Below are 26056 nucleotides of genomic sequence, written 5' to 3' on the forward strand. Positions count from 1 at the left end.
CTTAAAATAATGTATGCTAGAGACAAGGTTATTAAGAAAGTCAGAAGGAAAAGAAACTCCATTTATTGTACTGCATTTATTGAAAAAAAAAAAGAAATCTATGTATAAGTGGACCAGTGCAATTCAAACAGATGTTGTTCAAGGGCCAGCTGTACATTCTGTTTTCGTAAGGCAAGAGATTCATATCTTTTAAAATATATTTTATTAAATAATCTACTTGGAGAATAATTACAAAAGCTTTAAACAGTAATTCCAAGTAGTTTAAAAGAAAATTTCCTTTAAAAAAAAAAAAAAAAAAAGACCAAACAGTCCATTATTATGTTTTGCTGCTTTATACACAGGAATGATTTATTTTACAAACTAGTCAGTTGCAACATTAGCCTGTCAAATGTAAAACATTTCTTAATATGTCTCAAAGGCAAAGTGAACTTGATGATAATCCTTTCACATTAACCAGAATGACAAACCATAATAAAATTAACACCGTAACAATTCAAAATAAAACTTATAGAATAGGCACTTTGAAATTGAAATCAGCTACTGTAACTCACAATTTGTGTTACTTGTACTTATCTCATTCATCAAAGGTTATCAACCAGTGAGGCAAATGTTCCTTTGATGCAGAAGCACAAACACATTTAGGTTCCAAACACTGTGTTCTGGTTGTAATACATGCAAGACAGACCCTAAATTAGAAAAATCTTCTAAAAGAAAATGAAGAAAAACGAAAAGCAGCCAGGAATGAAAGCATTTACAAGCACTTGAATAAGGCCTTTAAGTGTTAAATCAGTGTTTTAAACCCCTTCATTCTCAGGTAAGGGATTAAGAGGCCGAGAGAGAGATCGTCTGCGAGGGTGAGGATACTGGAGGTTGGCAGTGTCAGCATCGCAAGAGTGCTCTACCAGAGGAGGAGGAGGAGGAAGGAGCTGGGCATAACTGGACCATCTCGATCCAGCCCGTGGGGAATCCAGAGGGGGAAAGAAATACCTGAAACAATGAAGACAGGAACAAAACACCAAAACAAAACAAAAACAACAGAAAAAAAAAAAAAAAAGAAAAAACAGAAGAAAAAGAGAAAAGTAGTAAATACAAAGAGAACCAAAGAGAAAACACATGCTGAAAAAAAAAGCTTTAGTATATTCATGCCAAAACTAACAGAACATAATTGCAAAAATCAAGACCCTTACTCAAATCAGGCTTGCTTAAGCAAGTATAGAAACTTTAAAGAAAGAAATACAATCTGTTAAACTTAAAATGTTAAAAAAATTATCAGTATGAATGTTACAAAAAAAGACATTTTATAATTTAAAACATTTTCTAAACTTTTGGGAACATATGTGATGCTATCCTGTAAATTTACAAATCTAATAAGCTTTTTATTTAAGCAATGCTTCATTTGTAGTAGCAGCAGGCACATGTTTTTTAGTGCATACATGACACTGAGAACCAATTGAAATATACTTTCAATTAAGTATGGCCAACTATTGCAATGTACTTCTGAAGAATTACAGTCTTTGAAAATACTTAGCTGCTTTTCTGCAAAAACCTTAAATAGTACAAAATTTTGATAAAAGAGCTCAAAGAACATGTCTTACTGTTATTCTTTTGCCATTTTATAACTTACCCGTAATACTTAAGCATTTTAGCAAAGACTTACAGATTTATCATCAAAGTCAAAGTTCTACAGAATATGAACTAAATGAAGCAGTCAACTAAATTAAATTCCTGAGCCTTGGAATGTGGAGGTTAATATGCATGCACAATTTTAGCAAGTTTTTAACTGCTCCTCTTACAGTAGGTTTCCAAATTTTGAAGGAAAACTTAAGCCATGGAATCATACCATAAAAAATATACAAGCACATATTAGAAAGGTTTAGCTCTTTAGTAAATATGAATTGAAAATTTACAAAGATATCTTCATTTTACTACCAAATCATAAAATGAAGCACTACCAAATGTTTAATTTGGCCACAAACTGTACAATCAAAATCACTTTAATTCTACTACTACTTCTCTCACTCCTTTACTGATATTTTTTAAGTATTACAAAGAAATGACAGAGTTGTACTAAATAATATCATGTATAAACCAATTCTACAAAAGGTAAACAAATTAGCACTCAAAACAATCTTTATGAAAAATATTTATTCAACCTTCAAATTAAAATTATAAAAATTCATCATTGTAGATGTTTTAGAAAACAAAAGAACTAAACCTACATTCTCCAAGTGGAATAAAGTGATATTTTCCCTCCTCCCAACTATTTATAAGGATAGTAACAATCCTTTTAATTTTAAAACCCATGTTAGTTTCAGGAACATTTCAAAAAATTGTTTTGGTGACAACGTCTCAACAAAAAGCCTCTCCATTTATATTTCAAAAGCTTCAAATAGTGTCAATAAACTGGCTAGTACAAAAAAAATGATATACACTGTATTTTTAAAGGCCTTTGGATTGCGTTTAGTAGTAAGCAGGCTGCTGGTGTATCTTGGGAGAGGTCAAACGGCGCTGGGGAAGGGGAAAAGGAGCTCGCTTTCCATTCCTGTGTGCATGCAACAAGCAGCAAAACAGCAAAGTTACTCCAGTTAGCTGGTACTCAGCTGTGCTTTCTGTTAAAGGACATAATACAAATGGAGAAGGGAAAATGCATCACAGATCTAACACGCATGGTTATTGGCACAATAAGAATACAGATCAAAACTTCAAAGCTCTTTACAATATATGCAATATAGGCAACAACAAAAACTAGATTATTTTTTTCTGATTAACAGTAGTATCCTTTGTTTCATGAAATCATCTTTATCATCTGCTATCTTTTGTGGTAACCTGAAATTGTTTTCATACAAATACTTAAAACTCAAAATCAAATAGCAGGAATTTTTAAATAAAAATATAACAATATAAAAATAGTTGAAATTTTAAATAGAATTCTGTTATTTAAGATGACAACACGATAACCACAGAACAATTTGCTAAGGCTGTGCTTTGAAGTTTCCTGAATTGTATTCCAAATTATTCACAAAGCCATACTAAAATAAGTTTATCTTACAAATTCATGTATTTGAAATTTGATTATGAAAACAAAGGATGACTCTTGAGATCACATCAAACATGTTTATTGAGATAAACAGGAATCTAAAATATGTTAAAAATTCTAAAAATCAAGAAATCAGAATTTAGCATTTCCTCTTACAATCTCCATTAAAGTTTTAAACACACACACAAAACACATCTAACTCACTCTCTCCTATGAAGCCTTAGTTAACGTACATTATTTAAAATTTCAGCTTGACCTGATTCAAAGGCTGCACAGCTACCACTAACATACTAATGCTCATCTAGGATGAAAATTCTCAGCATTATCCTAGAATTCCTCTTCATCTCACTTTAAAAGCAAAGTAAAAAAAAAAAAAAAAAAGCAAAGTAAAATCTTAAAGTCATAAACATTTCTGACAGACTATAATTCAGATATATATAGATATATACATATTCAGAATATAATTTAGTTTAAGGACTTAATAATCTACCTATAAATATTATGACCATATAAGCTAGAGTTAACAAAGTAATTTTTTTCTACTATCATAATTATGTATGAATTTCTTCATTCAATCTTAAAACCCATGAAATCACACACGTTTAGTACGGCTACCAAATGATTTAAAAAGGAGACAATTTCTAGTTTTCCCACAAAACAGCCTACCTGCTAGAAGAAGATCCATTTAATGAATTTTGAAGATTTGGGATACTTGGACCTAGGGAAGGATTTGAGTTTCCCTGCTGAGAATTCCCATTGACAGGGCTCCCATTACCTTTCAAAATACCAGTACACTTCCAATTGTCCATATAATTAGCTGAAAAGAAATGGTCAAATACATTAACATGACTAATAGCTGTGTTCAAGGGCATAAATTTGTGGTCAAGTCCTTAAACTACAATTAAGAAAACAGAAGACTACATTTCTCTCAAGATAAATGTTATAGACATTTAAGATGAAATACAAAACAAAATAATAAAATAAAATGAAATACATATAACTTTAACAATTATTTTTTATTAAGTTTTATAAGAATTATTAATCTATAAAACAAAGTTTTTACCATTTCTCTTCCTTACAAGATAAGTATTAACAAAGACATTCTCTAATTTGCCACATTAACATTAGTATCAAAATAAATATCTTCATGAAAATAGATTTCAATTATGTGCATATGTAGGGTAATGGAGGTGTCTTCTTTTTACACAAGTGTAAGTCAGGGGGGAATCTAATGTCATCAGAGATGACATAAGTAAGGTTGGGGTTTGAGTGGCTTACCCAACATGGCCTAATTCTTCAAATGCAAAATAGGTCACTGGAGACACTGGGTCCCGAAGCTCAAGTGAGTGAGTGTGCTGGGGCGAAACTGGGTGGTCCTGACTAAAGCCCAGAGACAAGAAAAGGAAGCAAAGCCCTTGATATCAAAAGACACTGTGGAAATTGAGGTCTGGGCTGGTTCTACCACAGCCTAAAACTGACCTAGGGAGACTCAGCCAAACTGCATTTTGAGAAAGAATAATTGCTTGGGGTACACAAACCAAGCTATTTAAGTTTGAATCGTAAAAGTGGGACACCACCAATTAGAGTGGCCCAAGGGCCAAGGACACCTCAGCCAGTGAATAAACGTCCATGGACAAGTGAAGACGCCATGCTACAACAAACACAGTCAGCATCAAGTTATTAGACACAATTCTCAATCAGCATGGCACTTACAGGAAACTTTCACAATCAGTAACCAGAACATTCTTGACCTTCTGAACGTTGCAGGGAGGAAGTAGGGAAGATACTGGATTTTCTATTAAGGACAGGTTGGCTAAAGCAATTATTTAGTAAGAGATGTCTGTGGTCTTATTCTAAGTTTGTAGAGCAGTTACACGGGTTACACAAATAGCAATCTGTACCTTTCCGACATAATGCACATTTTTACAATTACTTTTAGTTTTAAAAGTTGCTTTGTGGGATGCCTGGGTGGCTCAGCGGTTGAGCTTCTGCCTTTGGCTCAGGGCATGGTCCTGGTCCTGGGATCGAGTCCTGCATCGGGCTCCCTGTGGGGAGCCTGCCTCTATCTGTGTCTCTCATGAATAAATAATTTTTTTAAATTAAAAAAAAAATAAAAGAATAAAAAATAAAAGTTGCTTTGTTCCACATGGAAACTTATAAAATTCAATTAGTCATCACTGCCATGAACTAGATAAACTGATGGAGGTTCAAAATTACACAAATTAACGTAGATATTAATTTCAAAGTAACTGAAGAAAGATAACTTTCCCCAAAAGATTTCTGAATTTACATTTCTAAGTGAAATTCTGATGTAGCAACATAGAGTAACAATTCCTTCATTAAAATCTTACCTTTCCACAATCTTACACAGCCATCATCTCCTGAAGATGCTAGCACTGTTCCTGTTATATTCCAACTCACTCGCCAAACCTGGGAATTATGATTATCAAACTGAGCCACTATATGGATTTCAAATTTTGTTGGTCCACCAGAGGAAGTAAGTTCTTTCCTATTAATAAAAAATTCTCTTGAGAAATTCTGAGAACAGATTTCATATACACACACACATAGTTCTAAATAAAAAATAATACAGTCTCACATATTTACCATATTATTATTATATTTTTTTTTAATTTATGATAGTCACAGAGAGAGAGAGAGAGAGAGGCAGGCAGAGGCAGAGGGAGAAGCAGGCTCCATGCACTGGGAGCCCGATGTGGGATTCGATCCCGGGTCTCCAGGATCGCGCCCTGGGCCAAAGGCAGGCGCCAAACCGCTGCGCCACCCAGGGATCCCTACCATATTATTTTATAAAAACGCGCATATCCATAGCCACCACCTTCTCTTCCACACACCGCCACCTTTACTCATTGAGAACTGGGCCATGTCACTTTTATTTAACTCACCAGTACCTGGCATAATCCTACCATGTAAAAATTATTCAGCGATTAGTTCATGGAAGAAAGAAACAACAGGGGTGCCTGGTGGCTTAGTCAGTTAAGTGTCCGACTCTTGATTTCGGCTCAGGTCATGATCTCAGGGTTGTGAAATCGAGCCCTGCGTTGGGCTCTATGCTAGACATGGAGCCTGCTTAAGATTCTCTCTCCCTCTGCCCCTCCCTGCCCCCAACTCTCTAAAGAAAGAAAGAAAGAAAAGAGGATTGTATTCCTTCAAACAAGACTCAGAAATAAAATACGTAACAATTAATTTTAAAAGGAAAGCAGTAAGAGGGGAAGAATAGAGGGGGAGAAGGAAGGAAGAAGGGAAAAGAACTGAAAGTCACAATTTCAAAAATAAATCTTGAACAGGCTATTCACAACAATGTCTCAGTGCTAATTTAACTGTCTCTAAGTAAACTGCCACCGCTCATTTGTTCAGACATTTACAGAGTACCAATTATATTCAGAGGAACAAATTCATTATCAGCCTAAAAAAAAATGCAAGAAAACACAAATCTCCTGTCTTTATTCATTCCCCAATCCCAACACTCATATATTTATAGATAAAATGTTCAATGAAGAATCCATTCTTTAGATCACAGTTGCCTCTTCACTCCTCCACAAACGAAAATAATCATGAGTTAAGAGCATTTTTAAATTAGTGATTGCTTCAAAAACTCACCTCACAGGCTTTAATGTAAAAATTCTCACATCTTTGGTTGCTATGGCTAGAATATGGAAAGACCTTCCCAAGTTTGGAGCAAAGGCAATATCATGTACAGGATCTGTGACTGTCATGAGGGTTTCAGCTTTTGCATATTTCCTAATGGAAAAACAATTGATCAAAATTTCAGAAATGAAAAATTTTATTTATTTATTTATTTATTTATTTATTTATTTATTTATTTATTTATTTATGATAGTCACAGAGAGAGAGAGAGAGAGACATAGGCAGAGGGAGAAGCAGGCTCCATGCACCGGGAGCCCGACGTGGGATTCGATCCTGGGTCCCCAGGATCGCACCTGGGCCAAAGGCAGGTGCTAAACTGCTGCGCCACCCAGGGATCCCCCAGAAATGAAAAAATTTTTAAACCCACATGTTAAGATACCTCAATATTTTTCATATTGCTCACAGTGAAGCAGCGCTTACCCCTGAAGTATTTAGTATGATCAAGGCCTAACCCCAGATACTGAATGCGACCTAATTTTAAAAAAGGGTCTGCACATATATAATTAGGGATCTCAGTATATCATCCTGGATCATCCTTTTTTTTTTTTTTTTTTTAATTTTTATTTATTTATGATAGTCACACAGAGAGAGAGAGAGAGAGAGAGGCAGAGACACAGGCAGAGGGAGAAGCAGGCTCCATGCACCGGGAGCCCGACGTGGGATTCGATCCCGGGTCTCCAGGATCGCGCCCTGGGCCAAAGGCAGGCGCTAAACCGCAGCGCCACCCAGGGATCCCCGATCCTGGATCATCCTTATAAAAGACAGAAAAGGAGAAACAGAGAAGGCAGCCATGTGAAGACAGAAGGAGAGATTTGGGATTACCACACACCAAGGACCTCCTGTAGCCACCAGAAGCCTGAAGAGATAAGGAAAGATTTTGGAAGATGCATGGCTCTCACACACCTTGATTTCATATTTCTAGCCTCTGAAACTGTGAGAATAAATTTCTGTTTTGAGCCATTAGTTTGTAGTAATTTGTTATTGTAGCTCTGGTAAACTAATAAAGCCTCCCAGGTTTCTTTCTTTAATAAGTTTAGCTTAGAATAGTTTAACAAAATTTATTTAGAATAAGATCCTGATTTATCAGCCATTAATATCATTTTCAAGAAAAGAATAATTGAATTTCCTAAGTATTTGAGTATAAATAAAAAAATGAAGCTGATAACAGCAGGAATGGTTTTTTTAGTGGTGATAAAGGCAGCTATACCAAACTCTGTTTCATCCTTACAACTCTCCATCTGCCAATAGAGAAGAAATCAATGGAGACAACAGATAAGCATTTTTTTATATTGTTTTTCTACATCATCAATTGCATATTAAGGAGAGAAGTGAAGCACATAACCCTCCGTGTAAAAGGGAGTTAGAGAGGGCAGCCCCGGTGGCGCAGTGGTTTAGCGCCGCCTGCGGCCCACGGCATGATCCTGGAGACCCTGGATCGAGTCCCTCGTCAGGCTCTCTGCATGGAGCCTGCTTCTCCCTCTGCCTGTGTCTCTGCCTCTCATTCTCTCTCTGTGTCTCTATAAATAAATAAAATCTTTAAAAAAAAAAAAAAAAAGAGGGAGTTAGAGAGAGGTACCTATCTTCCCTTTTCAGTACCCTACTATGAAATGAGAGGTGTTCCCAACATTCTATGCTTGGCCTTCTTTTCACCCCAACATTCTTCTCAAATGTCTCCAAGCTAGGACATGCCTCAAAGTTCTTCCCTTGACTTCTTCTCACCCTAGATGATCACCCTGAGTAATCTTTTTTTTTTTTTTTAAGATTTATTTACTTATTTATTCATGGAGACACGGGGGGGGGGGGGCAGGGACAGAGACAGAGACAGAGGCAGAGGGAGAAGCAGGCTCCATGCTGAGAGCCCGACATGGGACTCGATTCCAGGTCTCCAGGATCATGCCCTGGACCAAAGGCGGCGCTGAACCACTGAGCCACCTGGGCTGCCCCACCCTGAGTAATCTAATTCACAACCTTGCTGCCTCTACTGTGTGGTCCTGACTTCTATGTTTAATCTTAGATAAATCATTTTACTTTGTTGATCTGTTTCTTCATTTGTAAAATGGTGCTAATATAAAATCTACCCACCCTATTCATAAGGTAATTGTTAGAATCTGAGTTTCATAAAATATGTGAAAATACCTCATAACTTACATAAATGCAGGTGCTTTTGTCACTACGAAGACAGATCTGTCTTAATATTTTCATGCATCAACAGAAAGAAAAATATCCAACACTGGCTAGACAAATGTTTCCTGTGTACTAAATGGTGTTACTACTTACAGAAAGATTAATTAGGTTATTCATAATTGGATGCTACATAGTCCACTATCACATATACTCTATGTGACATGTTTAATCTATTTAAGAACCTCTGAACAACTCTTACTTCAAAGAACCAGACCAAAAACTCCAAAATTGACTGAAATTAAAAGGTCTGATGACTTCCCAAGTCAATCCCACCATTACCTACCCAATGCCATTTCCTGGTCACATGCAAAAGACACCAGGCACTTGCTATCTGACTCCCTTGCAGCTAAAGCATAGTAAGTGACCCAATTCTGGCCAGTAAGACACAATGGAAAAGCCTGCGAAGATGCTTCCAGAAAATTTTCTCTCTCCCTAATATAATAAGATATGAAGGCAAATACCCTTCTTTATATCTGCATGTGAAAACCTCAAAATACTCTTAGGATCCTAAGAGGAAACTGTCACCAACACCCTAAGTATGACAGCAAAAAAAGAAAAAAAAGGGGGGGGGGGGACTACTAAGGCCTTTGATGTCATCACTGTACTAAGTGAACCACTTATCTAACCCCAGAACTGCTCCAATGCCAGACTCCTTGTTATAGGAAATAACAAGGACATCCTGACCATAATGTAGATTTACTCTACTAGCTAAAAGACTCATATATAACTTCAGATTACGTTTATCACTGAATTCTTTTAAGTTTTAGGTACTTACTATCTGCCCTGTATTTTCTTTCAGAACTAACAGCAAATTCTACATATCCCTTTACTCAAATGTTATTTATGAAGTACTTTTCATTCTCCTATGTTTTAGAAATGGTCCACCTTTTCAGTTTTAGATTTGTTTCCAAACTCATTCTGTTTAGGTAAAGTTGAAAGAACTTACTTTAATAATATTAACTCTTCATGAATCCTCTTTAAAATGTGCTATTACGGGCACCTGAGTGGCTCAGTTGGTTAAGTGTCCAACTCTTGGTTTTGGTTTAGGTCATGATGTCAGTGTCACGGGATCAAACCCCATATCAGGCTCGGTGCTCAGCAGGGAGTCTGCTTGAGATTCTGTCCTCATGCCCCTCCCCTATTCATGAGTGTGCATGCACACTCTCTCTCTTAAATTTTTTTTAAAGATTTTATTTATTCATGACACAGAGAGAGAGAGAGAAAGAGAGAGAGAGAGAGAGAGAGGCAGAGGCACAGGCAGAGGGAGAAGCAGGCTCCATGCAAGGAGCCCAAAGTGGGACTCGATCCCAGGATCATGCCCTGAGCCGAAAGCAGACACTCATTCGCTGAGCCACCCAGGCATCCCAATAAATAAATCTTTTTCTTTTTAAAGATTTTATTTATTTATTCATGATAGAGAGAGAGAGAGAGAGAGAGAGACAGAGAGACAGAGAGAGAGGCAAAGACACAGGCAGAGGGAGAAGCAGGCTCCATGCTGGGAGCCCAATGCGGAACTCGATCCTGGGACTCCAGGATCACACCCTGGGCCAAAGGCAGGCGCTGAACCGCTAAGCCACCCAGGGATTCCCCCAATAAATAAATCTTTAAAAAAAAAAAAAAAAAGTTTATAAGAAAAACAATAAAAAACAACAACGTGCTATTCACGTGGTTCATGGCTTTAATAGCTGAAAAGGTTACAAAAGCCTCAAAAAGTTCTAGAGGAAGGCTCCTATATTCTAGAACTATGCTGGCCAATACTGCAGCCACTTGCCATATGTGCCTAAATTTCAATTTGTAAAAATGAACAACTGCAGTTCTTAGTTGGCACAGGTATGGGGCATTTCCATCAGTACAGCAAGTTCTACTGGATAGCACTCCTGTAGACAGAGCCTCTCTGAAGAAATCGAGAATTTGGGAAGGTAGAGGGCTGATCGAAGAATCCCTCAAACACCCTAGTAACACTCTGAATTGCAGAGCCCACAGGAATTAAAATACAGTGGTCCCCTCCCCTTAGCCGGTCTTGCTTCCCACAGTTTGTTACCCATGATCAAACTGCCATCTATAAGACGATCCTCCTGATGTGCTGTCAGAAGGTTAGCAGTAGCCTAACACTATATGTCACATACCTACATCACTCACCTCACTTCATCTCATCACATAGAGATTTTATCGACTCACATCATCACAGGAGGAAAAAGTAAGATATTTTGAGAGAGAGAAGACTGCATTCGTGTAACTTTTATGTATTACTTTAATTCTTCTATCACTAGCTACTGTAGTTCACCTCATACTCTGCTGAACTTATAAACTTTACCATAGGTATATATATACACACAGCAAAAAAACAGTATATACACAGCTTGAAACTATTTTTAGGTTTCAGGCAGCCACTGGAGGTCTTCGAACATATCCCCTGCAGATAAGGGTGACAACTCTAGCTCTCTTCTGCTTCTGGCCCTATCCAATATCTGACTCCTACATCCAAGATGGTGTCCAGCACATGTGAAGCCCACCTGATCAATGGATGGGTGCTCTTTTCTCCTATAAAACTCTTGAGTACACCTCTGACACAGAGCTTATAGTTCTCAGAGGTGTTGCAGGTATCTCAACATGATGCAACATAAATTTTCCTTCACATGCTGCTATTCTATCCAAATCTGTCCTGTTTCCAGATATCCTTATCAAGAAATTACATACCATTCATTCAACTATTAAACCAGACTTTGAATATCATTTCAATAGCTCTCCCTGTCCTTCACCTTCCACATGCAGTCATCAGTCAGCATTGATAATATTTCTTAAATTATTTTCAAATTGTCCACTTCTCTCAATCCCCATTGCCACTATTCTATCCCAATCTTCCACCTGGACTGTTGCCCTCCAAAATACTTTCCATACCTATGGAATTGTTAAACTACCATCCAAGGCTATCATTCCCCAACTTAAAATCTTTCAATGGCTTCACATTACCCATAAAATAAAATCTACACATAGAACACAAGGTCTCACAGACCTGTATTTCTCACTACACTCCCTTTCGCCTATACAGTTTCAACTAGAATGAAAATGTATTGGTTCTCTCTTGTTCACATAGCTTACCATCTCTAGTTTTCTCCATTTGGAACATTTTGCCTCTTCCGCTAACTTTTACTCATCTTATAAATCTTGTCTGGAGTAAACCTTCCTGGCCCTCTCCCCTTAGGTGTAGTAAACCCTTCACATCCTGATTCTCCCAGTTTATAAAACTCATCACCACTTTTTAATATTTTTGTTTTCCCTGTGAAAAGGTACATACTGGGAAATCAGTTATCTTCTCCTCTGTATAATCCAACTTTGTATTATCAGAGCCTAGCACAGAACTTAGCATATCATAGGAAATTAGTAAATATGTAATTAATCATGCATAATTCAGTGAATAAAAAATAACATTTTTAAAAATTAAATGCAATTTGGAACAATAATTAAAACCAAAGTAGTACTAACCTGGTGTTTTCATTATATTCAAAAATCTGAACCTTGGCCATTGCATTTGGACTACTGTCATCACTTCCTACAGCTATCATGGGGGAATGAGCACGAGAGCTAGAAATGAAAAGTAAAAACTGTTTTAGACAATTATAAATTTATATACATCTAATTCAGAGAATTAGAAAAACCTGGTATCAAGTAACTCCACAACTTCACAAAAAAGCATGCCACTACCATGACTAGAGCCTTGCCATCCATCTGACACAGCCACACCTTGGGCGGGTATGTCCTTGAGAATGCTCAACATGGGGACAAATGATATCACTATTTGCTGATAGAAAGTAGCTCTTGAGGTGCCTGAGTGATTAAGTCGGTTAAGCATCCAACTCATGATTTTGGTTCAGGTAGTGAGGGTGAGCCCTATGTCAGGCTCCGCACTCAGCACAGAGTCTGCTTGACATTCTCTCTTTCTTCCACCCTCTGCCCCTCTCCCAGATCATGCACGCTCTAAAATAATAGATTTTAAAAATCTTAAAAAAAAAAAAAAGTAGCTCTTTTCCCAAATGACTTCAAGCATTCAGCAGATTAAAAAAAAGGGGGGGGGACACCTGGGTGACTCAGCAGTTGAGCGTCTGTCTGCCTTCAGCTCAGGGTGTGATCCCAGGGTCCTGGGATGGAGTCCCACATCAGGCTCCCCACAGAGAGCTTGCTTCTCCTTCTGCCTATGTGTGCCTCTTTATGTCTATCGTGAATAATAAAATCTTTTTAAAAAATAAATACATATATAGAGAGACAGCGAAGAGCTCTTAGAATTTTTCTTCCTGAAAGATACGGTTATTAACTATGAAATAAAAAGTAATACTATCGTGACCAATTCATGGCAAAAGGATTTTAAGTGCTTTGTACAAAATGAAGAAACCCTGATAGAGGGACAAAAAGTAAAAAAAAAAAGACCTCAAGAAGGCATGCTCCCCACATGTCATTCTCTTCTCATTTGTGGTCAACTTCATTTTTAAAAAGGCAAAGGATAAGTAAGAAGAGAATGAACTCTACTGAAGTGAGTTCTAGGTTAAGTATTTTTTTTTATTTCTATGCCTAATTACATCAATATTGATTTCCTTTGCCTCCTTCATCCAGATTAAGTAATGACCCCATGAACATGACCCCTTGTTTAACCTCTGATCTTGATACTGTTGTCATGTGGCAACCTCATTAAGCTGAACACAGAACATAGTAATTTTAAAAAAAGGTTTAGTTCTTTATTGCTAAAGCTTTACTACTAAAGCTTCTGATAAATGAGATCAAGTCTAATAAAAAAAAACCTAGTAAACTACAAAATGCTGCAGTAATAAAATAAACCACAAGTTACAATAAATCTTGACCAAAGACATATAAATTCCAAGTAGTTTCTGTATCTCACAAACTTCCTTTTGTCAGTGTTCAAATGTAACTTTGTTTTTTTCAATGTTAAATATTTGAACAAGGTACAAGATACATTTATAATAACATATTCTAAAATTATTGAAAATATAAATCTTTTAAAAAAGCAATTTTAAACAAAATTATAAAACATCTAGGTAACAACTTGAATTGAGGATTACCTCATTTGTACATCCAGAAATAAGCTGTTCACATTTTAACTGTGTCTCAAATATGACTCACAATTAAAAGTGAGACAAACCATCCAGTTCTCCAATTGAAGTAGATTGATCACTTAAATCTTTCTTCTCCCTCCTAAGACTCCATGGAAATGACGAAAGAATAACACTGTAACAGTGCTAGAAATTGGTGTGCCATCAGAAATTAAGAAATTTAAAGGAATTCCAGGAAAATAGGAAACAGAAAGAAGACAGAGAATATGCTCAAGGGGATAAGAAAAGAGTCCTATTGGTATCAGTAAGGGTAAAATTCCACAAGCTCCAACCTCCCATCTATAAATGTAAATAGGAGAAAAAAAGACAAATAGGAATGAGTAATGGGGTAATCATGAAATGACTCATTTAAAGAATTGCAATCAGAAGACTCCTTGGGAATATAAGAAATAGTGAAAGGGATTATAGGGGAAAGGAGGGAAAATGAGTAGGAAAAATTAGAGAGGGTGACGGAACATGAGAGACTTCTAACCCTGGGAAACAAACAAGGGGTAGTGGAAGGGGAGGTGGGAGGGGGCATGGCGTGACTAGGTGACGGGCACTGAGGGGGACACTTGACAGGATAAGCACTGGGTGTTACACTATGTGTTGGCAAAAACCAAACTTCAATTAAAAAATATATACATAGAAAAAAACTCCAAAAAAATAAAAAATAAAAAGAAGACTCTGGCTGGCAGCTGACTCTGCTCTGGCTAGACAGTCTGAGAAAGGACCCTAGTAAGATGATCAGAACTTGAGGACAGGTAAGAACCTGAAGTAAAATAGCACTCTTAAAACTAGCAGGGAGAGGGACAAGAAGGAATATGTTAAGGTGCTCCATCCTCAACATCAAGTCCTTTTGACTGAGTCAATCTGGGGGTACCCCAGCCTGCCGGTTCCTTTTGTCTGTACTCCCTACAAGTAGTGCTCACTTTTGCCGCACATATATATATACTCCCTACAAGGAAATTCTGCCAATGCACTCACTCCACCTACTCAGATGAAACTCAGCCAAGCCCTAGGTAAGAGAGTGAGCTACTAAGAAAACAGAACACCTAACAGGAGAAAAATACCAATATAATCGGAACTACAAAAAGATTAAGCAAAGACTAATACGTAAGGAGAACAAGATGCATGAAAATAAACACTGAGGTATACAAATGGATCTCTGAGAAAGCAGACACAGCCGATCCTCATTGTTTGCAGGTTCTTTATTTCTAAATTGGCCTGCTTACTAAAATTTGTAACCCCCAAAATCCAATACTTCAGGCTTTCATGGTCACTCATGAATATGCCGGGAGCAGCTCTATAAAAACGCTGAGTCTTCTGACCCCGCACATTCCATGCTGAGGTCAAACCAGGTGAGGCTCTGCTGCCTGTTTCAGGTCTCACACTGAAAACAAGTGTTGCGCTCTATTTACCACCTGGATTTTTGCATTTTTGTGCTTGTGTTGGTGATTTCACTGCTTAAAATGGTCCCCAAACATGGTGTACTGAAGTGCGGCCTAGTGTTTCTAAGCTTAGCAAGAAGGCTATGATGTGCCTTATGGAGAAAATACTGTGTTAGATATGCTGTGTTCAGGTAGGAGTTTTTTGTGTGTGTGTGTTTTTTTTTTTTTTTTTTTTTTTATGATAGTCACACACAGAGAGAGAGAGAGAGGCAGAGACACAGGCAGAGGGAGAAGCAGGCTCCATGCACCGGGAGCCCGACGTGGGACTCGATCCCGGGTCTCCAGGATCACACCCTGGGCCAAAGGCAGGTGCCAAACCACTGCGCCACTCGGGGATCCCATTCAGGTAGGAGTTTTAATGCCGTTGGTGGAGTTCAAGGTCAATGAATCAGAAACATATGCTAAATAAGGTATCTTTAAGGGTGCCTGAGTGGCTCAGTGGGTTAAGCAGTTATGCATCTGCCTTCCACTCAGGTCATCATCCTGGAGCCCTGAGATGGGAGCCCCATATCAGAGAATCTACTTCTCCCTTTGCTCCTCCCCTGCCCCCTCATGTGTGCATTCTGTCTCTCTCTCTTAAATAAATAAAAATAAATAAAATCTTAAAAAAAAAAAAAAGTACCTTTAAACATAAACACTCAGGGGATTCCCTGGGTGGCTCAGCAGTTTAGCGCCTGCCTTTGACCCAGGGCCTCATCCTGGAGTCCCAGGATTGAGTCCCACATTGGGCTCCCTACATGAAGATTGTTTCTCCCTCTGCCTGTGTCTTTGCCTCTCTCTCTCTCTCTGTCTGTCTCTCTGTCTCTCTCATAAATAAATAAATATAATCTTAAAAAAAAAAATAAAATAAACACTCATAAAACAAGGTTAAGTATTTATCAGATGACAAAAATGTGATCAAAGGCCCCCAATTCTCCTCAAGGAGTGAAATACTCAGTTGTCCCATTGACAGTTATAAGCAATGTAAAAAATATTAGAAAATAGGTGAATGGGAGATAGAAGCAAAATAAGCCAATTTCCTTTTCTTCTTAAAGAGGTGAGGCCGTATGTAATCTAAAACTTGACAAATTATATAGAAAATGAATATATCATTTCAAATGATGATAATTACCAATATAACTAAAAAACCATCAACATTTCCACAAATAAGAGATCTGGCTGGCTCAGTCGGTAGAGCATGCAACTCTTGACCTCAGGGTTGTAACTTCAAGCCCCAAATTAGAGGTAGAGATTACTTAAAAATAAATTCTTAAAAAAAAAAAAAAAAAGATATCTAGTCTTACTTTGGGAAGTGGAAAGCTTTGGAAGTGTGCTAAATTCACCTTTTGTATAGTGAGTATAAAAACCGTTTAGGGATCCCTGGGTGGCGCAGCGGTTTGGGCGCCTGCCTTTGGCCCAGGGCGCGATCCTGAAGACCCAGGATCGAATCCCACGTCGGGCTCCCGATTCATGGAGCCTGCTTCTCCCTCTGCCTGTGTCTCTGCCTCTCTCTCTCTCTCTCTCTCTCTCTCTCTGTGACTATCATAAATAAATAAAAATTAAAAAAAAAAAAAACCGTTTAAAGCTAACATAACACGAAGTAGAGGCATAAGTAAATCATTAAAAAATATAATAGCAACTGGGGCGTCTGGCTGGCTCAGTTGGAAGAGCGCGTGACCTTTGATTTTGGGGCTGTGGATTCAAACCTCATGCTGAGTATAGAGATTACTTAAAAATTTAAACCCTTAAAAAATATAAATAAATAAATAAATATATAAATATATAAATAAATAAAATAAAAATATTATAGCAACTAGCAAAATTAAAATCTAAAATCAAAACTATTAAGAGCATTTTTAGCACATAGGGGAACTTTTACTTTTTATTTTCTATCCTTTTAGATTATCTGAATTCTTTTTAAAGATTTTATTTCAGAGAGAGAAAGCGAGAGCACGAGGTGGGGGGGGGGGGAGGCAGAGGAAGAAGGACAAGTAGACTCCTATTGAGCAGGGAGCCCAACACGGGGGTGGGGACTTCGGGGGGTGGGGACTTCGGGGGTACACAGGACACCTCCATCCCAGGGTCCTGGGATCATGACCCAAGCCAAAGGCAGACGCTTAACCGAGACATCCAGGTGCCCCTGAAATTTCTTTCTTTACCAAGTGATTCATTATTCTTTCAATTTTTAAGAAATAATTTCATAAAAAGCAAGTATGATATTGTCACACTTTATACAGAAGTTAAAAAAATAAGGTAGGACTAAATATACTAATGCACTGGAAAATAACCACAGTGTATTTGTAAATGAAAAAGGCTAATTTCAAGTAAGGAGAATGTATGTTTATATACGTCTGTGTGTTTTGTGTCTAACTTTACACGATAGTATAAATGTGCATTGGTATATATTTGTGCATTTATAAACAACATTAAGTATTTGTATTTACACAGAATAAGCCCAGAAGTTGCACACCTAAATATTCACAATAGTTAGCTTCTTCTAAGGAATAAAAATAGGGTACAAGAGACATGACAGGGTAAGAGTAGATTAGGAGAATCTTGATTCTACAAGACATATTTTTAAAAATAATAAACATGACTTCTTAAAGAAAGCATTTTAAGGAAATTAAACCATCAAATACTTGGCTTAAAAATTACTAACTTGTTTTACTAGGATTTTATTGTCAGGTTTGCTGGGTAAGCTTACCTTGAAGGGTTCCAAGAAATACAACTACAGCTTAGCTTACATGAAATCTCATGTTGCAGAGACCACTGGCTGAGATTCATAACATCTGGCGCTTCATATATTCTTACAATACCATCTGCTGAACAGGTTGCTAACATAAGACCCATATGCTTAGGAGCAAATTTCACATCGGTAACAGATGTTCTGCTATCCACTAGAGTTGTCCTTTTAACCTGGGGGGGCGGAAAAAGATGATTTATATACAAAAAGAAAGGACGATACAGTGGGAAGAACACTGGAATTACACTGCTATTTTACTTGGTATATAACCTTGAATAAGTTATTTAAAAACCACCTAGGTCTCAATTTCCTCCACAGCAAAATACCACATACACAAGTCGCAATCCGTAACAAATTAGTGACCTATAAACAAATTATTCCTTTTAAGGTAGAAAAAAAGTTGGCCTTAGAAGTGTAACTTGATTGGGGATCCCTGGGTGGCGCAGCGGTTTAGCGCCTGCCTTTGACCCAGGGCGCGATCCTGAGACCCGGGATCGAATCCCACATCGGGCTCCCGGTACATGGAGCCTGCTTCTCCCTCTGCCTATGTCTCTGCCTCTCTCTCTCTCTCTCTCTCTCTGTGTGACTATCATAAATAAATTAAAAAAAAAAAATTAAAAAAAAAAAAAAGAAGTGTAACTTGATTAAGAGTAAGTACTCTCCCTTGAGCTGACCAGTCACTAAACTAGAAAAATGTTCAAATTTTCACTTAAGTGGTTTTTGTCTTACAAAGTATGTTGCAAGCAGTAAATTAAAGGAATTAAGATTCTTTAGCAGTAAAATGGAAAGCATGTAACTTGTTCCTTCAAGCATAAATGCTAGTTAGCCCTACTTAGATCCCTACCACCTAACTCACAAGAAAAGGTGTTTATTGGAGACCAAGAGAATGGCACGAAGCTGGCATTGTGATAGTTACAGAAAGCCAACAGAGCATCTACAAGCCACTTTCTGGCATCTAGACTTCTGACAGAAAATACCAACAAAACATAGAAATCAACATTTTACTGTCTATAGATACTAAAATAACATTTGAAGGAGTCTCAATACTAAAAGAATATCACATAAACTCCAAAGATCGCATCCTTGCAAACTTTTGCCTATAAACACCAATGAATAATCAAGATCAATACAATAGCTGAACTATTAAATGTATTAATGACAGTTGATTTAACTAAATACAAATAAATATGCAGATATCCTCCGGCTTTCAAAGGTGTATGTTATACCACTTTGCATTTTACAAAAAAACCTACTTTAGTACCTTTCCTAACCAAAAGAAATCTGAAGAGGATTTTTGCTTTTGTAACAAATGAAAATAGCATGCATTATTCGTTTTCCAAGTCATTATAGAGGCAGCACACACCCTTATATGCAATGCTGGCCCTGCCTAGCTCCTTCCATGGGAATACACAGCATCTCAGCATCAAGCCTCAATAACTTTGAACGGAGTCTTTGAGCATCTATGCTTTATCTTGATTTATGTAGTGCAAACATTAGCAAAGTGGGTCCTAAGGCATCAGAAAAGCCTAAAAGAGGTTATTTTTTGGCTCGGGAATACTCAAAAATATTTCCATTAAGTTAGTGATAACTGATTCTCTACTTTATGCCATTTCAGCTTATGCAAGTCGTCCTAAGAATGCTGTTTTATATAATGGGGGAAATTTTTAACGTTTAAGTTCAAATAAAAAGCCTTTATATGCCACTACTCCTCAACCCAACCTACGGTATACTAACTGACTCACCTCTATTAGAAAAATCCCTTCAGGGACACCTGGGTGGCTCAGTGGTTGAGTGTCTGCCTTTGGCTCAGGGTGTGATCCTGGGGTTCTGGTACAGACTTCTACATTGGGCTCCCCGCAGGGAGCCTGCTTCTCCCTCGGCCTAGGTCTCTGCCTCTATCTCTCATGAGTAAATAAAACCTTTAAAAGAAAAATCCCTCCAATACATCCGTTTCTCTTCTCCCCTCCCCTCAAGCAGCTGTTTGCCTTAGGGAGGTGTGAGAGAAGGCAATGAGACCAATCCCACCCAATAATAAAAAATTGTAGGGGCATGTGGCTGTGGACTCTTGATCTCAGGGGCCATGACTTCAAGCCCCAAGTTTGGTGTAGAGATTACTAAAATGAATCTTTAAAAAACTTTGTAAAACTGTGAACAGCATGCAAACTATAAACCTAATTAAAAAGAGTATGATAACGGCATTAAGAGACATAGACCAATGGAAGAGAATATAGTCCAGAAATAAACCTTCTCTCTATATATGGTCAATTGATTTTCAATGATGATGCCAAGACCATTCAAAGGGGAACCGGTGGCATCTCTCCCAATTGGGTGGGAGCCCCCAAACGTGGGGTAAACCGACTGGGTGGCAGTCTAAGGCACAGGCAGTAAAAGGATTCACCAGAGCCGGAACAAAGGAGGTAGATGTGGGGGGCAGGATAGCAAAGTAGAGGTTGCCTGCTCAGCTGCAGTGGGTGGGAGCTGCATTTAAGGAAGGCGAAGGAGGTATGGAGACATTTGGAATCCTTCTTTGTTGGGTAACTGACTTGGTTTTAAGTAGCCCATTGGTTAGTTAGGGCCTGTGGATATTTTCAGGTAAGTGGCCTCTCTGGGCCTGTTTGTATTCAGCAAGGGATTTTAAGTGGGCCCTTTTGCCTTGCTTTACATTCCATTGCTCAAGCCTATGGTCTAAAAGCAATCTCTACCTACAGCAGTCATTCCAATAAAAGATAATGGGAAAACTAGGTATTAACATACAAAAGAATAAAGTTGGAGGCTCCTGGCTCGCTCAATTGGTAGACTGTGACTCGATCTCAAGGTCATGAGTTTCGGCCCACTTGGCGGGTAGAGAATACTTTAAAAAAAGTTGCACATTTGGGATCCCTGGGTGGCGCAGCGGTTTGGCGCCTGCCTTTGGCCCAGGGCGCGATCCTGGAGACCCGGGATCGAATCCCACGTCAGGCTCCTGGTGCATGGAGCCTGCTTCTCCCTCTGCCTGTGTCTCTGCCTCTCTCTCTCTCTCTCTCTCTGTATGTGACTATCATAAATAAATAAAAATTAAAAAAAAAAGTTGCACATTTAACTTACACCATATACAAAAGTTAAGTAAAAATGAACAAAAGACCTTAAAGTAAGAACTAAAATTTTAGTTCTCAATATAAAACTTTGGGGGAAGTCTTTATGACATTGGATTTGGCCATGATTTCTTGAATATGACACCAAAAACACAGGAAACAAGAAAAAAATAAATTGGACTTCATGACAATTTTTAAATTTTGTGCATCAAAGGACACAGTCAAGAGAGAATGGGAGAAAATATTTGCAAATCATATACCTGAGAAAGTACTAATATCCAGAATATAAAGAACTACAATTCAACAGTAAAAAAAAAAAAAAAAGAACCCACCCAAATTTTTAAAATGGGCAAAGGATTTGAACAGACATTTCCCTAAAAAAGTAAAGGATTCTGGTCCCAATACCAATTCAGGAGATGAAGGAGAGGGCGTATCCCCCCCCCAACAAATAATTCTCGAATAGCAGGCTGTCCAAGAATTCAACTCAATTCTGACACTATTTACCCAGAAATAACATCAGATTCCACCAGTAAAGGGTTCAATTCTGTAAGACTGCCTGCACTTCAGAAACCTGAGAAGCTCTCAAAACTCAGGCAGATAGTCTGCTTATTACCAATGTATTACAAAACAATATAACTCAGAAACAGCCAAGTGGAAGAGATGCATAGAGTAAGGTAACAAAAAGCATGAGGAGTGCTATGCCCTCTTCAGGCTTACCACTCTTCTCACATCTCCATCCGTTCATCAACCCAAAAAACTCTAAACCCACGTTCTTTGGGGTTTTTAAGGAGACTTCATTACAGAGGCATGATTTGATTAACATATTGGCCATTGGTAATTGTTTTCAACCTCTAGCCCCTCTGCCATCCCCAGAGGTCAGGGGATGGCACTGAAAGTTCCAGGCCTCTAATCACATGGTTAGCTCCAATGACAACCAGTCCCCAACCTCAGGCCTTTTCCAAAGTCACCTCATAAAAACATAACAAAAGAGATCTATTATCACTTTCAACACTCAAAAAATTCCAAGGGTTCTGGGAGCTGTAAGTCAGGAACTGTGTTTGGAAGACCAAATGTATCTGAAAAATTTTCTCATAGGGACACCAGGTGGCTCAGCGGTTGAAGTGTCTGCCTTCAGCTCAGGGCGTGATTCCAGGGTCTGGGACCAAGACCCACATCAGGGTCCTTACAGGGAGCCTGCTTCTCCCTCTGCCTATGTCTCTCTGTCTTTTTTTAAAAAACAGATTTCTTATAAATCAAAACATTGCAAAAAAGATATACAAATGACCAATTAGCACATAAAAAGATGTTCGACATCACAAACCATTAGAGAAATGCAAAAAAAAAAAACAAAAAAAAAAAAAACCAAACCTCAACAAAAAGACATCATTTGACACCTACTAGGATAGCTATAATGAAAACACCAAAAACCGCAAACATTGACAAGGACCTGGAGAAACCGGAACACTCGTGCATTGCTAATGAGAATGTAAAGTGGTACAGCCATTCTGAAAAATAATTTAGTAGTTTCTCAGAAGTTAACCACAGAACTACCATATAAGCCAGCAATCCTACTCCTGGGCACATACCCAAAAGGATTGAATGCAAGGTCTCAAACAGGTATCTATATGATAATGTTCACAATAGCAATATTAGCTAGGATGCAATGGGAATTTACACAAATAACTAGGCTCAAAGCAAAGCAAAACAAAACAAAACAAAACAAAACAAAAACAAAACCTGAAAACTATCAACAGAAGGGAGAGGGGAAGGGAGAAAAGCAGCGAAGGAATATATTTTGTTTTGGAGAACCAACAGTTCCAGCCAAAGAGATATTCAACTAAGTGTTTCACCTGATAGTCCTTTACTACGTGTGTCTCACCTGATAGCCCCTAACGTAAGCCAGTCTGAGCTGGATTGGAGCTTCAGAGAAGCCCCTGACTTTTAGCTCATTATATTAAGATCTTATATGAGCAGAGTTTTCCACCATTTTTTTTTAAGATCTTAATTATTATTCATGAGAGACACAGAGAGAGAGAGACTTAAGCAGGCTCCTTGTGATGAGCCTGATGCAGGACTCAAGCCCAGGACCCCAGGATCACAACCTGAGCAGAAGGCAGACACGTTCAACCACTGAGCCACACAGGTGCCCCTGCACCATTTTTTGAACATGGATGTATGCACTAGCATGCTGACATGCTAGGCATGTGCAATTGAAGTGTTTATGCAAGTTCCCTGCCCCTGCCCCCAATGCAATGAATAAAAGCTTCCTGTACTAACCCCATGCGAGACAGTGCTTTGGAAGCTCTCTCTTTGTCTACTTACTTAAATAATAAAAAGCTTTTTTGTTTTCAATACTTCTTGTGTTGTGTTCAATTTGATGCACCCTAAGTGACAAATCCCTTGAATTCGGTTACAGCATTATTTACAATAGCTAAAAGGTAGGAACACTCCAACAGTCTATCTACAAATAAATGGCTAAACAAAATGTGGGATATACACATAATGGAATGTTATTCAGCCACAACAGGAATGAAATTGGTGTATGTAACAACATGGATAGACCTTGAAAACATTTTGCCTAGTGAAATAAGCCAGATACACAAGGACAAATACTGTATGATCCCACTTATGAGGTACCTAGAGCAGTCAAACTGATAGAGAAAGTAGAAGAGAGGTTACCAGGTATTGGGGGAATGGAAGGAGGAGGTACTATTTAATGGTAAAGAGCTTCTGTTGGGAATGATGAAAATTTTTGATATATTGGTGACAGCATTGTGAATGTAATGAATGCCTCTCAACTGTACACTTGCAGTTACACAATAAATATGTACATTCTACATTTTCTAAAATGCAGCAGAAAAAAAAAGTAGTATTGACAACATGCAAGCTTTAATATTGGGAGAAAGGAGGAGAGGACTATTAGGAACAGAGAAAAAAACACCCTTAAAAGGGTGTATTTGTACCCTTAAAAAAGCAGAGAATATATCCAGAATACAGAAAAAATTCCTAATAGTGGTTGCCTCTAGAAAGCAAATCGTGAGGCCACAGGGAGGAAGTTATCACCGTATACATTCATTTGCACCTTCTGCATTTCATACCTTGCACCTATTCTAACAAAGAGGGGGAAAAAAAGAAAACATTGGAATGAGTCTTAAAGATAATCTAGTTCAATTCTCTCACTTTACAAACAAGGAACATGACTAATACACTACACTCTTGTTAAAATTCAAACATCCAATTAGGAGAGAGCTAGAACAGCAGAAGTAAAGAGTATATAAGAAAGCAAAGGTAACCACAAAAGAGAAAAAGCAATTTTTTAATGGCTTTTCAGAAGGGACTCACTGGGGGATCCCTGGGTGGCACAGCAGTTTAGCACCTGCCTTTGGCCCAGGACGCGATTCTGGAGACCAGGGATCAAGTCCCACATTGGGCTCCCTGCATGGAGCCTGCTTCTCCCTCTGCCTGTGTCTCTGCCTCTCTATCATGAATAAATAAAATCTTTAAAAACTTAAAAAAAAAAAAGAAGGCACTCACTGTATGACAAAGCAAATACTGCAGATTCATCATAAAAGTTATAATTAAACAATGCCATGAGTGCTCCTGAGTACCATTTCAAGCCCAAGACAAAATTAAATTTACATGGGACGCCTGGGTGGCTCAGTGGTTGAGCGTCTGCCTTTGGCTCAGGGCATATTCCCTGGTCCTGGGATCCAGTCCCACATCAGGTCCCCTTCAGGGAGCCTGCTTCTCCCTCTGCCTATGTCTCTGCCTCTCTCTCTCTGTGTGTCTCTCATTAATAAATAAATAAGATCTTTTTTAAAAAATTAAATAAACAAGTAGGAGAAAAACATAGAAGAGAAAAAATGGAACTAGTAAATATAAAGATGTTACCACTCTCCTCATCAAGTGCCTGAAACATTCTTGGAAAGTGATGCTCCTGGGATGTTCATACGCTCCTCTCCCCCACTCTACCCTCCCAACCCCAGAAAACCAACAAATGACTTACCCAATGACTCTGTCCTCGCAGTTTATCATTTGATTCTCCTACTATTTCTTCCCACACAGCAGCTGTTCGGTCAAAAGAACAAGAAGCCAAAACCTGTCCAAATTCAGGATGGGCCCACGTCACACGCCACACAGATCCACTATGTGTCTGAGGAATTATAAAAAAAACAAAAAAACAAAAAACAAACCTGACTTCACATTTCACACATATAAAGTTTTACTTGAGTAAACAGTACAGATATTTTTACTTCAATAAGAACGAAAGCTATTCAATTTCACGTTTAAATAAAAAGGTAAGTTCCAGAAATTTTTAACTTTTAGATAGGATTGTGGCTCTTCTAGAGTCAAATTCTTCTAACATTTTACTAATGAAGAAAAATCCAGCTAGATAAAGCTGACCTCTTCCAACACTAACAGGGTAACTTCTTCAGAGTTTATTCTAACCAGGGTTTAAAAAGAAGATCTACCAGTTCATCATTTTTGTTTTTACTTGCAAATTCTCTCGACAGGAAACAGCCACCTGATAAAATAAATAAGACTAATCAAAATTATTTGCTTCAAAAGCCTAACAAATAAATAGAACCTGTAGCAATAAAACAATGATTCTGATACTTGGCTAGATAATGGACTATTCTAGGAAAAGAGGCAATGAATGATCAAACTGAGAAAAGGCCAAATCCTTGTATTCTGAGAAAATATTTTAAAGCTCAGTACCATTACCTTTAATATTTGAAAACTGTCAAATTACTATTCAACTCTTCACGTTGACCAAAAAAGCAAAGAACAGATAGGTCTTAAAGCAATTCACATCCACAGAA

General features: G+C 38.0%; 1 protein-coding gene across 2 annotated transcripts in view; it reads right to left on the reverse strand.

The window, feature by feature from the left end:
- Nucleotides 1-57: 57 nt before the first annotated feature.
- SEH1L (SEH1 like nucleoporin) overlaps nt 58-26056 on the reverse strand; it is a 31660-nt gene continuing 5661 nt past the window's right edge. The window contains exons 3-9 of one of the 2 annotated variants that reach the window (XM_077899873.1): nt 25240-25386; nt 18124-18335; nt 12374-12472; nt 6659-6799; nt 5389-5546; nt 3704-3854; nt 58-987 (exon numbers count right to left, since the gene is read on the reverse strand). In XM_077899873.1, the coding sequence (XP_077755999.1) occupies nt 795-987; nt 3704-3854; nt 5389-5546; nt 6659-6799; nt 12374-12472; nt 18124-18335; nt 25240-25386 (1101 nt within the window). In that variant the 3' untranslated portion in view covers nt 58-794. Of the gene's footprint in view, nt 988-2128; nt 2610-3703; nt 3855-5388; nt 5547-6658; nt 6800-12373; nt 12473-18123; nt 18336-25239; nt 25387-26056 lie in introns of those variants that run through there. The other variant, XM_077899874.1, reaches the window with a different exon arrangement.

The sequence above is a fragment of the Canis aureus genome, chromosome 6 (assembly GCF_053574225.1).
Source record: "Canis aureus isolate CA01 chromosome 6, VMU_Caureus_v.1.0, whole genome shotgun sequence".
NCBI lineage: Eukaryota > Metazoa > Chordata > Mammalia > Carnivora > Canidae > Canis > Canis aureus.